General features: G+C 39.1%; 1 protein-coding gene across 1 annotated transcript in view; it reads left to right on the top strand.

Moving 5' to 3' along the window:
- Positions 1 to 9,696: 9,696 nt before the first annotated feature.
- The window catches only part of LOC107843703 (MTOR-associated protein MEAK7), a 19,251-nt gene continuing 11,225 nt past the window's right edge, over positions 9,697 to 17,722 (top strand). The window contains exons 1-3 of the mRNA XM_016688073.2: positions 9,697 to 9,896; positions 10,007 to 10,109; positions 11,090 to 11,194. Of these exons, the coding sequence (XP_016543559.1) occupies positions 9,844 to 9,896; positions 10,007 to 10,109; positions 11,090 to 11,194 (261 nt within the window). The 5' untranslated portion in view covers positions 9,697 to 9,843. The remainder of the gene's footprint in view (positions 9,897 to 10,006; positions 10,110 to 11,089; positions 11,195 to 17,722) is intronic.

Here is a 17,722-nt window from a genome sequence, read left to right as displayed (position 1 = left end):
TTATATAAGAAGATATAAATATTTGAAGATTAAGATAAAAGGGTATATAGTAGATAATCGAGCGATATAGTACTTTTACGTAGAAAAGATGATATGGAACAAACAAGGGAACACCAAAATTAGTCCAAAAAATAGTCCACAAAATGGAAGAAATCCGTGAACTCTTTTGGAGACCACGTCTCGGCTTCCTAAGAACACAATAACAAGAAGATAACAAGGTGTTTATTACACCAAATCAGCGGACAAAAAACTAGATTAACAACATAAGATGATGAACAAGAAGACACAAAAATTGGATTTAACAATAACAACAAGAACACAAGATTACAACACAAACACTAAACAAGATTACAAGAAGGTAAAATGATAGATAGATAAACACTATAATCTTAAGAACCCAAGAATGGACACTCTTGGACCCTTAACACTACACACAACAATAAATCTATCTCTTATGTGACACAAGATCGAATTCCACCTCTCTAGCATCAATATTTTCAAGCAAGCAACAACAAAAGAGAATCCACCCTATTGTTGTATCCTAGTTTCGGTGGTCACTCTTCTCACTAGAGAGAGAGCTTGTTACAAATCTTACAAGACTCCCAAATATCATCCAAAAACTAAACTAAAAATCCTACAATGTTCCTTTTATAGCTATAACAAAATATAAGTTAAAATAACCAAAAAACTCTTCAAAGGGTGGGCACCCATCTAGTGTAATTTATGGGCTGATTTGGGTGTATTTTTGGCCTCTTTTATACTTTAATTGCACGTGCAAAGGCTCGGGTCCAACACACACTCTCCTAAGTCCATATCCGTGATTATTCCCATATCATCCTCTCCATTTTGAGAGAAATTTGTCCACAAATTCACGGCTTCACCTCATTCAATTAGTCACTTCAAATGAAACCTACTAAAAAACAGTCCGCAAAACATAAAGGGCCCGAGAGCTCAATAATAACAAGGGACGTATCAAAAAATGAGCTAAAAACAGCCCACAAGAAACGCACAAAAATAGTCCATAAGCTAGCCAAACCCGAGAGCATAATGACAATAAGTCCCGAATCCAACATCTTCATTTTGACCCTCGGCTTCCTCTACCTCTTGAGATTGGCCTTCAATCTCATCCGACTCAAGTCTCCTTCTATCATATAAGCATCGTCGTAGACTCCATATCCTTCATGTCTCTCTCTACCATGTTCCTCTTCTTGGATGTGTCGGTTTTTTAAAATGAAAGTTTTGGTTGAGAGGCTCAATTTGGTAACGTGGAGCTTCGGTTGTGGAGCTTGGATGAGAGAAAATTGGCTTCCAAGTCCTTATTGTTGGACTTGATCAACTTGTGGGGGAAGTGGCTTATCTTCTTTTCAATTTTGAGGGCTATTTAGAGCTTGACTTGTGGTATTATGTGGTTGTCTTGGAGGATTGGTCATTGGAAGTAAAGTTTCGGGAGTAAAAGCACAAGAGTTTATTCGACTCTCCATTCGATCCAACCTCCTCACGCATAGTTACCACATCCGAGTCAATTTTTTAAGACCCACATTTGCCCTAGCAAGGTCTTGAGACAAAGCATTAAGGAGGGCCAAAATGGTTTCCATTATGGCCAAGAAGTTACCTACAAAACAACAAACAAGTTAGTTGTACAAGAATGGTCCTCACACTCCCTCTCTATTGTTTTGGCTCTTGGATTTTTTTTCTCACTTTGATCTCACATGTATCGTAACCTTGCTTGTACTCCATGAGGCAGTAAGAGGTGGACCAAGTATTACAACGACTCAAAAGGATAAGACACACAAAGGAATGTATATACGAAGGACGATTTCAAAACTAACTTACAATCTAAAACTAACTTGTAAATTAGTAATGGAATCAACAAACGAAACTAAAGAAACAACACAATGAAACTAGAAGATCAAATTTTGATCTTAAAATTTTTGTGTGAACAGTAACTTGAGTGACATAGCAGCATACCATTGGTCACGGCCCCACAATTAGTCACTAGTTGAAGTCTACAAACTTTAGTTACTATGTAATGGAAACAATTGGTTTTGGAGGGAAAGTATATGTTTTAAATCTCCTTTAAGTCTAATCATCAAAAGTCAAGATTTGACTTTGTACAATTCCCACAAAACAAGGTCCCTTGAAACAAGAAAAGTGGTTGAAAAGTAGATGTTAAGTCAAGAAAGTGATGGCTCAAGTCTTCTCACAAACAACTTTACAACTTGTAGGTTCACCTTTTTGAATCTATGTTACACTTTAGTTGTCTTAAGTTGTAAGGTGAGATAAAGAACAAGATGAACACCACAACAAACTTCAAGAACACATCAACAACACAACAACAATTTCCACCCCACAGCAAACATCAACACACATCACAGCCAATTTTAGTGTCAACACACGGCCAAGGTTCTTTTTGGTGTTGTATTTCGATTTTAGCAAGAGTGAAAGTAGTGATGAATGTCAAGAACTCAACAACTTTATCAAGAGCAACAAAAACACCAACAACATCCAACCAAGACTATAACAACAAGTCCACACGTCCAAGAACAACGACTTCAACACACGGCAATGGTCTTGTTCACAACAACAACAATAATTTTTTTAAAGCTCAAATCTAGATCGACTCAAAGTGTTAATGGACAAGAATACTAACACTTGAAACAACAACACAAGCAAAATAAATCCTATACCTAGACACACAACATTCGGCCAAGATACAACAACAAGAAGTTCAACTTCTCGGTCAAGATCTCAAGCTCGAGAACACGTCTTTCTTTTCTTTTTTCCTTTTTTTATTTTCTTAGCAAGAAATCCCAAGATCGGTATTGTAAGAACAAAACCAAAGATGAATTTGATACCAAATGATACGGAACAAACAAGAGAACACCAAAATTAGTCCAAAAAAATAGTCCACAAAATGGAAAAAATCTATGAACCCTTTTGGAAACCAAGTCTCGGCTTTCTAAGAACACAATAACAAAAAGATAACAAGGTGTTTATTACGCCAAATCAGCGGACAACAAACTAGATTAACATAAGATGATGAACAAGAAGACACAATATTTGGATTTAACAATAACAACAAGAACACAAGATTACAACACAAACACTAAATAAGATTACAAGAAGGTAAAATGATAGATAGATAAACCACTATAATCTTAAGAACCCAAGAATGGACACTCTTGGACCCTTAACACTACGCACAATAATAAATCTATCTCTTACGTGACACAAGATCGGATTTCACCTCTCTAGCATCAACGTTTCCAAGCAAGCAACAACAAAAGAGAATCCACCCTATTATTGTATCCTAGTTTCGGTGGTCACTCTTCTCACTAGAGAGAGAGCTTGTTACCAGTCTTACAAGACTCCCAAATATCATCCAAAAACTAAACTAAAAACCCTACAATGTTTCTTTTATAGTTATAACAAAATATAAGTTAAAATGACCAAAAGGCCCTTCAAAGAGTGGACACCCATCTAGTGTAATTTATGGGCTGATTTGGGTGCATTTTGGGCCTCTTTTACACTTCAATTGCCCGTGCCAAGGCTTGAGTCCAACACGCACTCTCCTAAGTCCATATCCATGATTATTACCGTATGACAAGACATGGGTAGTCTCTTTTTCATATCTTCACCTCTTTTAGTAGTACTACTCAATATTTGCTTAGCATCTTATTCTCTTATTTTGACTACTACTATTGCTTCTTCATTTACTTTCTTCATCTTGATATCTTGTTGTCGTTATTTTTCTTTCAATCCTATATATTTTGATTACATTTTTTTGTAGCCATTAATCTACTATAGAAGCGAGTTCGCAATAAATCTGTCATTGGTGTTGTTGCTTTCACTAGTATTTCACTTAAGGTGCATTTGTTTTTATTAAGATTCATATATCTGGATCTGAATGCATATCTGAATGATTAAGATGTTGTCTCTAGATCTAAAAATTGAATTACTAAGATTATTTGTTTTTCAACATCTAAATGTGCAAAATTTATTTATTTGTATATACAATAAAAAAACAATTCAAATAAAAAATTAATTATGTATTAAAAATATTTAATTTAATACAATAAAATTATTATTTGATTGATAGAAAAATTATTAGTGATAGCAGAGATGGTTTAAACTGGTGGTAGTGGTAATGATTGATGTTAGTGACTAGTAATATTGGTAGTGATAGGTGTGATGGTAGAGATGATATTGTGGTGACTGTTATGATGATGGCAATTGGTAGCGGTGATTGTGGTTGGGATATGAAGTTGGTTGATGTTAGTTATTGGAGGTGTTAATTGTAATGGCTAAAAAATGAGTGCATGATGTTTGACAATGTGTTGGTGGTAGTTGGAGACACTGTTAGTTGTGATAGTGTAAATAATTGTTAGTAGAGGTAGATTATAGTGATGGTAGTAATTGAAGTGATAGTAGAGGTGGAGATACTGACGACAATGATAGTGGTGGTGGTCGAAGAATGTGTGGAGTGATGTGTTAGCAACAATTAGTGGTAGTGCTAGTTGTGATAAATAAGTTAGTCGGTAATAGGGATTGGTCAGTAGTGATTGATAATGGTGGTAGCGTTGATATTGGTGTTAGCGTTTGCAGTGGCGGTGGATATAATTAGAATAATTGAGGTGGTAGGTTTTGTAGCGGCTGCTAATGGTGATTGGTAGCGATATTGGTTGTCAATGGTGATTGTGAAGGTAGAAGTGGTTGATGATGGCGGTTGATAGTGGTGGGTGGTGGTTAACAATGGTGGTAGTGACAGACATGATAGTTATGGTGACCGGTGATTGTGGATAGAGTGATGGTGAATCTCATCCAACACAAGTATACATCTTAATGACATTAAAACTTGGTTGTAGATCTAAACGATTAAGATCTATTCAAACCTATTAAGAGCTAGAATCTTAAAAAAATATGCATACTTAATTGCATAGTCTGAGTCATTCAAATTCAGACTTCCATTAAGTGCAAACAAATGTTGCCTTAATTCATAGCTTATATTAATATTTTCAAAATAAATAAAAAAACTTAAATGTTGTTGCTATTATCAATTTTTTAAGACTGGAAAATTTATATCAATTCCTTAGTGAATTTTTTTTTTTTAAATTATATTACAAATAAACCTCTAATAAATGGCCACAAATATTTCTATCTCACCAATCAATCACTTTACAACAACAAAAACAAGATATCTAGTATATTCTCACCAAATAGGGTCTGAAAAGGATACCTCAGAGGGTGAGACAGAGATGTTGTTTTCGATAGACCCCCGACTTAAGATAAAACAATCTAGAAAAGGAATAGTAAACAGACAAGATACGATAGAAATTACCACACCCAAAAAGACCACAAACAAGACTCACCAAGTAATACAAAAAATGATATAACATACTAAAATAAAACTAGTACTATAGCTACTAACACAGATAACAAAGTTCTCCCTCCTACTAGCACTAACACACTTGTTCCTACTATCCTTCTACCCTAATCCTCCTCCTCTACACCTCTCTATGTAGGGACATGTTCTCGATAAGTTGAAGTTGCTCCATGTCATGTCTAATCACCTTCCTCGAATATTTCTTTGGTCTAACTTTATCTCACCTAAATCCATCCTCATCCAACCTCTCGCACCTCTGTAATGGGACATCTATGTCCCTTCTCATCACATATCTGAACCATCTCAACTTTCTTCCGTCATCTTGATTTTACCGAAGTCACTCCCACTTTATCTCGAATAACCTTGTTTCTAATCCTATCTTTCCTAATACACCCCACATCCACTGTAACATTCTCATCTCCACTACCTACATCTTTTGAATGTGAGACTTATTGACAGGTCAACACTCTGCCCCATATGTCGAAGACGGTCTAACCACCATTCTATAGAACTTACTTTTAAGTTTAGGAGGTACTTTTTTGTCACATAAGATTTCAGATGCGAGCCTCTATTTCATCTACCCTATTCTAATTCGATGAGTTATCATTCTCGTCAATCTCGTCATTCTCTGAATCATAGACCCTAGATACTTGAAACTATCTCTTTTTTGGATGGAGTGAGTATCAAACTTTACAACCACATCAGATTCATGTGACACCTTATTGAACTTGTACTCCAAATATTCCATCTTAGATCTACTCAACCTAAATTCTTTAGACTCTAGGATTTGCCTCCGAACCTCCAACTTAGCATACTCCACTGTGGGTCTCATCAAAAGACTACATCATTCACAAAAAGCAAACAATAAGATACCTCACCTTGAATTTGCCACATCAAAGCATTCATCACCAAGACAAATAAAAATGGGTTAAAAGTAGATCCCAGGTGTAACCCCATCAAGGCAGGAAAGTGATCTCTCCCCACAGTTCTAATCCAAATCTTGACGTCGTCATACATATCCAGGGACGGATCTATTAAGGCCCGTGGGGGTGGCACGCCACCCACAAACTTCGACAAAAACTCTCTCTATATAGTTGTATATATATACAGATATAATTAAAAATTAAGTTTGTCACCCACAATAATAAGGCACTGTCTAGTGCGGGTGGCAAAGTGCTGCTTTTGCAGCCCCAAGGTCGTGTGTTCGAACTCAGCTAGCAACATTTATTTTTTAAAATTAGTTTTGCTAATTTTTCATTAAAACAAGGCAATAACCAATAGGCAACAAGTGTACTTGATAATTTTCATTAAAATAAGGCAAGGCGACCGGTTGACTTTTATAAATGTAATGTTATTTTTTGACCTTTTTTAATTTAATTGTTTAAAAATATATAATCAAATATCTCTCATTAAAATAAAATAAAACCCTATTTTCAAATTCCAAATCAAAACATCGACTGAGACTCTTTTGTTCTTGAGGTTTGCTGTTGCTGCTACTTGCTCTCTCTCTGCTTGTTGCTTGATCTCTTTATAAGTTATATTAAAAAATTATTTTGTTTCTCTTTCTTGATCCGAGAAACCTAAATTTGGAATTATCTATTTATCTCGATAACTTGATTTAGGAGAAAGTATTCTAATTTTATGATTGAGATGGAGAGTTTTTTCCAGAAGGTTAATTATTCACAATTAAGTTCTAGTAATGTCAATGTCAATCATTCTTGTCTTATAACTGACCTTGATTTGGGTTCACTTAAAGCCGGTCCCCGAGAAAGAAGACCTATTTCTGATTATGATCCTCGAATACGAGATGAAGTGAGGAAATATTATATTGAAAAAGGACCTTGTCTACCTGTCTTGAAACCATGTCCTTAAAGTGAAATAGGAGGTAGAATGCGTCAATTTACTTCAAGTTGGTTTAAAGGTTCATATTCAACTTGATTGGAGTATAGTGTGTAGAAAGATACCGCATATTGTCTTTGTTGTTATTTGTTCATGAAACTACGGGTGATTTTTATGCATTAAAGGGTTTTAGGGATTGGAATAAGGCTCTTGAAAGATTTCGTTTATATGTCGGTAAAGTTAATAGTGTTCACCACAAATATTACAATAAGATGGTAGATTTGTCAAATCATCGTCAATCAATTCAAGTTGTTCTTGACAAACATTATCAAAAGGCAAAAAGTGAATACCGAATTCGTTTGGAAGCTTCAACTGATGTGGCAAGACTTCTTTTGTATCATGGATTGCTTTTTCGAGGTCATGACGAAAGTGAATCTTCAACTAATCAAGGATACTTCTTAGGATTTTTGCGGTGGCATGGAGACAAACATCCGGATGTGGGAAAATTGATATTAGAAAAAGCTTCACAAAATGATACTTTGACTTGTCCTATGATTCAAAAGGATATTGTCAATGCTTGTGAGAAAGAAACATTAAAAGTTATAATTGAGGAATTGAATGGAGATTGCTTTGGGATATTAGTTGATGAATCCAAAGACATCTCACCCAAAGAATAAATGGCTCTTGTTGATAAGAATGGTGAAGTTGTAGAACGATTTATCGGTCTTGTCCATGTTAGTGATACATCGACATGCTCATTGAAGAAAGAAATTTATTCTTTGCTTTTTGACCACTCACTAAGTCCATACAAAATACGTGGACAAGGTTATGATGAAGCTAGTAATATGAAAGGAGAGATAAATGGTCTCAAAACTTTAATTATGAAAGATAGTTCTTCGGCATATTATATTCATTGTTTTGCACATCAATTGCAACTAACACTTGTTGCTATTGCTAAAAAATATTTAGAAGTTGAAGACTTTTTTTTATCATGTTACTAATGTGTTGAATATTGTTGGAAGATCTTTTAAGCGTAGAGATTTACTTTGTCATCACCAAGCCGAAAATTTGAAGCAATTACTTGAGTCCGTTGAAGCTCATACCGGACAAAGATTACATCAAGAACGTGGTCTTCAAAGACCGGGTGATACTCGTTGGGGATCACATTTCAAAACATTGGATAACTTTCTTGTTATTTTCTCATCTATTGTTCATGTGCTTGAAGTGATTGAAATTGAAGGTTCTACCTCAAGTGATAAAAATCAAGCAAAATATCTTTTGACAAAAGTCAAACATTTAAATTTGTTTTTATGCTTCACTTGATGTAGAAAGTGTTGGCCATGTCAAATGAGTTGAGCAAGATTTTACAAAAAAAAGATCAAGATATTGTTAATACCGTGGAGTTTCTTAACATTTCAAAGAAAAGATTGCAAGATATGAGAGAGAATGGGTGAGAATCTTTGTCGAATGACGTTTCTTCATTTTGTGATTCACATGATATCTTGATTCCCAAATTAGATGGGCCTTATTTTCCCGAAAAGTCAAAGTGTAAATGTTTAGATGTTTGTTATTCGCACCACTTGTATGTTGAAATTTTTGAGCGGTCATTGATGTGCAACTTCAAAAGCTTAATGAGCGTTTTGATGTAGTGAGTAGTGATTTGTTTCTTGGGATGGGTAGCTTAAATCTTGTCAATTCTTTCTCTAACTTTGACAAAGGCAGAATCATGACTTTAGCAAAGTATTATCCAAGTGAGTTTGATAATGGAAAGCTTTGAGATTTGAGTTACCAACTTGATACCTTCATAATTCATATACGAGGTGGTGATTCCAAGTTCTCCAACTTGCAAGGAATTCGTGATTTGACAAAGGCATTAGTTGAGGCAAATCTTGTAGAGACTTATTTACTTGTTTATTTGTTTGTGAAGTTGACTTTAATTTTATCCGTCGCTACGACAACTGTTGAGAGAGCATTCTATTCCATGAAGCACATAAAAAATGAAGTGCGAAATAGTAATGGTGATTAATATTTAAATGATTGTTTAGTATGTTATATAGAACGTGATGTATTTGCAAATGTAAGTATTGATGTCATCGTTGATCATTTTCAGAATATGAAAACTCGTCGTGGGCAATTGTAATGAATTATAGATATTATGATATTAGTAATATTATTAAAAATTTAAGTTTGGTCATTTTATTATTATTCTTTTATTATTGATTGATTTGTTAATTGTCCTATAGACCGAAAAAATGAATAATCCGATTGAATTACTTAGCACCCGATAAGTTCGAATTCTAAATCCGCCTCTGCACATATCCTTAATCACCCAAATATATATCATAGATACTTTCAACCATCTCCAAAGAACATCTCTAGGCACTCTATCGTAGGTCTTTTCAAGTCCAAAAATCCACCAATCAATCACTTTTTTTAATTAAAGGCCCTCAAACAAACCACATTTTATTTCTAGCAAACACACTTGTCTTATTTCAGCCAATATGACTTTTTGCCACTATTAACTTCTGGTAGTTTCCTTCAAAACATCAGCCAAACTGTTCCTTGCTGCCACGTTTTATTTTTTATTTTTTTAAAAAACAGGTCGAAGGGAAAAGCAGAAAATGGGAAACTCTCAGTCGAATTCAACGAATCCACGCTTTACTTTAGCCAAAAGGTAATTTCAATTTCTCTATAACACTAATAAAATTATTACAATTTCAAATGTTTGATCAATTTTGAAATCAAATAGCATATGTTATTGTTATTATTGTTGTTTTTTTGTAGAGCCTTTACGGAGAAGAAACTACAAGACCTAAAATCATTGTTCGATTCACTAGCTGCACAATCTCAAAGCAGTGGACAATATGTTTCTCCTTCTGTTTTCAAGGTACTTTTCCCTTCAATTTTTATGTTTTTTTTGTCCTTAAAATATTAGTAATATTTTATAGCCTTTTTTTTCTTTCTAATTTCCCGTAACCCCTCACCGCTACTCCTCCGTTCCATTTTAGTTAGACACATTCCATTTTACACGGTAATTAAGAAATTATAAATTGAATGTTGAATTTTACTATTTTATCCTTTACCCATAGTAGTGATATTCATTGGGTATAAAAGTGGACATTAGAATCGTAATTGTTCATATTTCATGTATTGTAGGGGTAAAATGGAAAAAGAATTAATTAATTCTATCTTGGTTTATTAAGTGATCAACTAATTTGAGACATTTATTTTTAGTAAGATGGTCAACTAAAATGGGACAGAGGGAGTAAGAGATTACTCTGGCCATCAAGGCTTGAATAGATGGGCAGAAATCACCTAGTGTTTTAGTTTTATGGGGCGAAATGATTTTCTAGCCTATTTTTAATAGCCGTGGTGTGTGGTCAGCTTGTGTGCACCTCGAATAATTTCCTGTCACCTCACCTCCCACCAGTAACAACTAACAGATAACTCTGTCCATCACGGTTTGAATAGATGGGCAGAAATCTTCTAGTATTTTAGTTTTCATATTGTCTACCAGTCATTCCGTTTTTTTTCTCAATGAAATAATGAATTAGGTATTTACATGGCGAAATGATTTTCTAGCTCTTGACAAACCTTTTTTTAATAACATGTTCTTTTTACGAGAGATTTTCATTTTTATACATAAGTTATGTTCATTTTAGTCAATTTTTTGGGTTTTCCAATTAATTATGAATTGGGGATTATGGGGAGAAATGGTTTTCTAACACTTTACAAACTTTTTTTTTTTTAGTTTTATGTTCTTTTTACGAGATATCTGATGTTCACTTTTACATATAAGATCATTTCATTTTATTTAGATTGTAAAAGGACAAGAGATCTTATTTCTTTGTGTTGATGCATATATAGGCGTATATTGGAGTTGAAGGGCCGTTGGGCGATAGAATGTTTGATTTGGTCACACAGAAACGTAAGGATCAAAAACTTACATATGAGGATCTTGTGATTGCTAAAGTAAGTATTTTTAGTTTCATTTCACTATTTCTTGAACTAGTTATCCTAAAGTTTTCTCATTTGTTGCTATTTTTATTGAGGAATTAACCCGAATAGCTAGCACTCAACCCCATAAACTTAAAATAGTTAGCAGATGTATAATATGTGTATAACCATTTATAATTAGTGAAAATCTATGTATACTAGCTAGGAAAAGTGAACAGAAAACCGACTGGCTATTTGGTACAGTGTTGGTTGAGGATGCCCTCATTAGGAAGAGGTGACAGTCCTATTTTCATAAGCTTTTAAACGACGAAGAGGACAAAGGTTTCGTGATGAGGGAGTTGGAGAAGTCTGAGGAGTGTTGCGATTATGGTTATTGTAGGCGTATTAAGGTTGAGGAGGTCAAGGGGGCTATTCACAGGATGCGTTGGGATAGGGCGACGGGGCCAGATGAGATCCCAGTGGATTTTTGGAAGAACACTGTCGGGACAGGTTTGGAGTGGTTGACAAGGTTGTTTAACATCATTTTAAGGTGGCAAAGATGCCTGAAGCGTGGAGGTGGAGTATGATGATTCCATTATATAAGAACAAGGGAAACATCCAGAGTTGCAACAACTATAGAGGGATTAAGTTGTTGAGTCATACTATGAAGATTTGGGAAAGGGTGGTAGAGTTGAGACTGTGAAGGATCGTGACTAACTCTGAGAATCAGTTCTGTTTCATGCCAGGTCGCTCGACTACGGAGGCCATTCACCTTGTGAGGAGATTAGTGGAGCAGTTTCGGGAGAGGAAGAAGGACTTGCACATGGTGTTTATTGATCTTGAGAAGGCATATGACAGAGTTTCCAGGTAGATTCTGTGGTGGTGCGCGAAGACTCGTGTGAGGACGGTAGGTGAAGATTTGGAGCACTTTTCGATTTTAATAGGGTTGCACCAGGGATCGACTCTTAGCCCTTTTTTATTTGCCTTAGTGATGGATGTTTTAACGCGACATATTCAAGGGGGTGCCTTGGTGTATGTTATTTGCCGATGATATGGTATTGATTGATGAGACTCGGGGAGGAGTTAATGATACGTTGGAGATTTGGAGACAGACTTTTGAGTCTAAAAGATTTCGTTTGAGCAGGACCAAGAAGGAGTACTTGGAGTGTAAGTTTAGCAATGTGTCGCAGGAGTCTGACGTGGCTGTGAAGCTGTACTCTCAGGCCATTCAGAAGAGGGAGAGTTTCAAGTATCTAGGGTGGGGTTTATGATTCAGGGCAATGGGGAGATTGATGAGGATGTCATGCATCGTATTGGGGCAGGGTGGTTGAATTGGAGGCTCACTTCGGGAGTTTTATGTGATAAGAAGGTGCCCCCAAAGCTTAAAGGTAAGTTCTACAGAGTGGCAGTCCGACCGGCTATGTTGTATGGAGTGGAGTGTTGGCCAGTTAAGAACTCCCACATCCAAAAGTTAAAGGTGGCGGAGATGAGGATGTTGTGATGGATTTGTGGTCATACCAGGAAAGATAAGGTAAGGAATGAGATTATTTGGGAGAAGGTGAGGGTGGCTTCAGTGGAGGACATGATGCGAGAAGTGAGGTTACGTTAGTTCGGGCATGTGATGAGGAAGGGTTCTGGGGCTCTAGTGCGGAGGTGTGAGACATTGGCCATGGATGATTTTAGGCTGGATAGAGGTAGGTCGGAGAAATATTGGAGGGAGGTGATTAGGCATAATATGGAACAATTACATCTTACGGAGGACATAACCCTTGATAGGAAGGTATGGAGGATGCGGATTAGGCTAGAGGGTTAGGGGTGGGATTGCGTCGGTAACAGTAGGGGGTGTTCGTTATTTGTGTCTGAAGTTTCTTGTTCGTGGGTTAAATGCTGTCTATGGTTTCAGATATATAGTTTTTAGTAGTATCTTGTGGCTCTAGCATTATCTTGTGGCTAGTGTTGTTAGTTTATTTTGCCTTTACAAGTTTATATGCATTTATGTTTTGTGTTTGCTATACTGTTATTGGTTCTAGGGGGGTCTATCGGAAACAACCTCTCTACTTCACCTGAAGTAGTGGTATGGTCTGCGTACACTCTGCCCTCCCCAGACCCCACTAGGTGGGAATACACTTGGTATGTTGTTGTTGTTGTAGTAGTATTTCACTCCATCCATATTATTGTATGTTGATGGATTATTTGAGTTGTGCACAAGCTGGCCAAACCCCAAGTCCATAAAGAAGGACAACTTGGTGCACTAAGATCCCGCTATGGACGGGTTCCACTGAAGGACCAAAATGTAGTAGGTTTATTGTATTCAGACTTACTTGCATTTATGCAAGAGACTATTTCCGACGGCTTAAACCTATAGCCAATATTAGGAAAAAAACATTTTCCTTCACCTTTCCCTGATTTTTCGTGTATGATCTCAAGAGTATCCGATGATCCACCTTCATTATTGTTACAACTCATAGCTGTGTAATAATAGGACGAACAATTTTCATACTTTTCCCTTCACTCTAAAAGAATAACAACAGTATGAACGTTATTGACTAGTAACAACCTGAATATACAAAGGAATTAGATTGATATTTTTCCATTTGTATTTGAAAAAATACAGACAAATTTTCCACAAATGCACGCAGAGTATATCTATAGTTCCGAAGTCTTGATGAAAAAAGAGGGTGGTGCTAGGTTTGATGGTTAGAGTTTTTTCTTGAAAATAAAGTACAACAACAACAACAAACCCAGTGTATTCCCACCTAGTGGGGTCGGGGGGGTAAGATGTACGTAGTCCATACCTCTACCTCCAAAGAAGTAGAAAGGCTGTTTCCGATAGACCTCCGGCTCAAGTCACGAGATACCACACAAACTCATAGTAAAGCACAGAACCAGATTACATAACATAAATACGGCACCCATAAGTATTAGAAAACAGTGGAAAGCACACAGATTCATAATAAAACATGGAACACGGAATCATAACAAGAATAAAACCCCCACCAAGTAATTCCCTACCTTAGCAACCCAAACCGGCCCTAGTCTTCTGCCCTAATTCGCGTCCTCCAGACCTTCCTATCTAGGGTCATGTCCTCGGTGAGCTGTAACTGCTCCATGTCCCGCCTAATCACCTCACCCCAGTACTTCTTCGGCCTACCCCTACCTCGCCTAAAACCATCCAACGCTAGCCTCTCACACCTACGAACCGGGGCATCCATGCCCCTCCTCTTCACGTGTTCGAACCATCTCAATCGAGCTTCCCGCATTTTGCACTCCACTGGAGTTACACCAACCTTCTCCCGGATAGTCTCATTCCGCACTCTATCCCCTCTAGTCAGCCCACACATCCAGCGCAACATCCGCATTTCTGCCACCTTCAGTTTTTGGGTGTGGGAGTTCTTAACTGGCCAACACTCCGCTCCATACAACATGGCCGGACGGACTACCACCCTATAGAATTTGCCTTTCAGCTTGGGCGGCACCTTCTTATCACACAACACCCCCGACGCGAGCTTCCACTTCATCCATCCCGCCCCAATACGGTGCGAGACATCCTCGTCAATCTCATCGTTACTCTGGATCACGGACCCGAGATACTTGAAACTATCCCTCTTACATACCTCCTGTGATTCCAGCTTCACTACTACCTCATTCTCCCGCCTCACGTCATTAAACTTGCATTCCACATACTTGTCTTGCTTCTGCTCACCCTGAACCCTTTAGACTCAAGAGTTTGCCTCCACACCTCTAATTTGTCATTCACACCCCCTCGAGTCTCATCTATCAGAACTACATCGTCTGCAAAAAGCATACACCAAGGCACCTCTCCTTGAATACGCCGCGTCAACACATCCATCACCAACGCAAACAAAAAGGGACTAAGAGTAGATCCCTGATGCAATCCTGTCAAGACTCTGAGTCTCCTCCCGCCGTCCTCACCTGGGTTTTCGCTCCATCATACATATCCTTAATTGCTCTGATATATGCCAGCGGTACTCCACTCACCTCCAAGCATCTCCAAAGCACCTCCCTGGGGACTTTGTCGTAAGCCTTCTCCAGGTCGATAAACACCATGTGCAGGTCCTTCTTCCTTTCCCTATACTGTTCCACCAACCTCCGCACCAGGTGAATTGCCTCCGTCGTCGAGCGGCCAGGCATAAATCCAAACTGATTTTCCGAAATAGACACTATCCGTCTCAGCCTCACCTCGACCACTCTCTCCCAAATCTTCATAGAGTGACTCAATAACTTAATCCCCCTATAGCTATTGCAACTCTGGATGTCACCCTTATTCTTATAGAGAGGGATCATGGTACTCCACCTCCAAGCCTCGGGTATCTTTGCCGTCTTGAAGATTTCATTAAACAATCCAGTCAACCACCTTACACCAGCCTCTCCAACGAACTTTCAAAACTCCACCGGTATCTCGTCCGGCCCCGTCGTCCTATCCCTTCGCATCCTGCGAACAGCCTCTCTAACCTCTTCTACCTTAAAACGTCTACAATAGCTAAAATCCCGACACTCCTCTGAGTGCTCCAGCTCCCCTAACACAATAGCTCTATCCCCTTCGTCATTCAAGAGCCTATGAAAGTACGACTGCCATCTATTCTTAATGTGGCCGTCCTCCACCAACACTCTACCGTCCTCCCCCTTAATGCACCTCATCTGATTGAGGTCACGACCCTTCCTCTCCCTAGCCTTAGCGAGTCTAAACAACTTTTTCTCCCCTCTTTTCCCCTGTAACTCTGCATACAAGCTCTCAAAAGCGGCCGTCTTAGCTGCCGTGACTGCTGACTTAGCCTCCTTCCTAGCTAGCTTGTACTCTTTCCTGTTTACCCGCTTCTCTTCTTCATCCTTACTCTCAACCAATTTAGCATACGCCCCTTTCTTGGTCCCCATTTTCTTCTCCACCTCTTCATTCCACCACCAATCCCCCCGATGATGCTCGGCCCGGCCCCTAGAAACACCCAACACCTCACTTGCATTCTCCCTGATGCACCTAGCCGCTCTATCCCACATACTATCCACGTCCCCCCTACACTCCCACACCCCCATTCCCGCCAACTTCTCCCTATCTCCCACGCATTCACTGGCGTCAAGTCGCCCCACTTAATTCTAGGTCTACACTCCTTACTCCTCCTCTTTCTATTCTTCTTTATACCCAAATCCATAACCAAGAGCCTATGCTGGGTCGAAAGATTCTCACGCGGGATGACCTTACAGTCCTTACACAACGCCCTATCCCCTTTCCTAAGCAACAAAAAGTCAATCTGGGTCCTGGCTATCGCGCTTCGAAAGGTGATCAGGTGGTCGTCCTTCTTCGGGAAGCCCGAGTTCACCACCACCAGCCCAAAGGACCTTGCAAACTCCAATAGAGTAGCCCCCTCTTCATTTCTTTCCCCAAAACCAAAACCACCATGCACATCACCAAAGCCTCCCGGTAATGCCCCGATGTGCCCGTTGAAATCTCCTGCTACAACAATCTTCTCCGAGCTAGGCACGCCTTTCACCACCTCCTCCAAAGCCTCCCAAAACCGCATCTTCTCCTCCCCCTCCGATCCCACTTGTGGCGCATAGGCACTACACACGTTCAGGGTAAACCCCCGAATGACCAACTTAATAGTCATCAACCTATCGTTGATCCTCTTCACCTCTACTACCTGACCTCTAAGCTCTTCATCTACTAAGATGCCAACTCCATTCCTACGCCTCTCGCTCCCAGAGTACCACAGCTTGTAACCATCCACCTCCCTAGCCTTAGACCCTACCCACTTGGTCTCCTGAACACACGCAATATTGATCCTCCTCTTCCTAAGAATCTTCACAAGCTCTATGGACTTACCCTGAAGGGTTCCTATATTCCAAGACCCAACCCTCAGCCTACCATCACTATCCACACGCCCTCCACTACCCACCCCACGGCCAAACCTTGGCCTCTCTCCTACTCCCGCCCTTTCCTCATCCCCCGCCCCCACCACGGCCCCACGCCCCAACCCCCTCGGACATGACCCTATCCAACCATTACCGCCCACAGCCACAACCACACGAAAGTATAAGAAAATATAAAGATATAAACGATGGTAGTAGCAAAGCAGCAGCAAGAAATACAAGGCTCACACAAATTCAAAGGAATAATCCAGGAACACAACTAAACTCAACTAGAGAGCAAACACCACTGGACTCAACACCCACAACCCCAAAAACAGATTCCCCAAGCCGATAACCCCCGACAAAGCAGTGCAAGAAACGACCACAGCAACAACAGACAACAGACAATATCAACAAGTCCAACGCAAGTCAAGGTACAGGGGCTACTACTAGCATAATACGAAGAATGAAATAACAAAGGTTAGAAGTCACCGGGTTACGCTTGTAAACCAAGCCGGAAACCAAAGCCCAGCGTTGACCGGGTTCCGGGGGATTCCGGTGCTAAGATGGAGTTGTGGCTGCTGGAGACCGAGGGAACTGGTCGTCGTTTGGGTGCTGCGGCTGCTGGCGGCCGAGCGGCGGGTGCAGGCGGAGCTGCGGCTGGAGATCGAGCTTCAGCTGTTGGAGACCGAGGTAGGGGGG

This window comes from Capsicum annuum, chromosome 10, assembly GCF_002878395.1.
Source record: "Capsicum annuum cultivar UCD-10X-F1 chromosome 10, UCD10Xv1.1, whole genome shotgun sequence".
Lineage (NCBI taxonomy): Eukaryota > Viridiplantae > Streptophyta > Magnoliopsida > Solanales > Solanaceae > Capsicum > Capsicum annuum.
The sequence above is the reverse complement of the archived record's forward strand: the minus strand, read 5'-3'. Positions and strand labels throughout refer to the sequence as shown.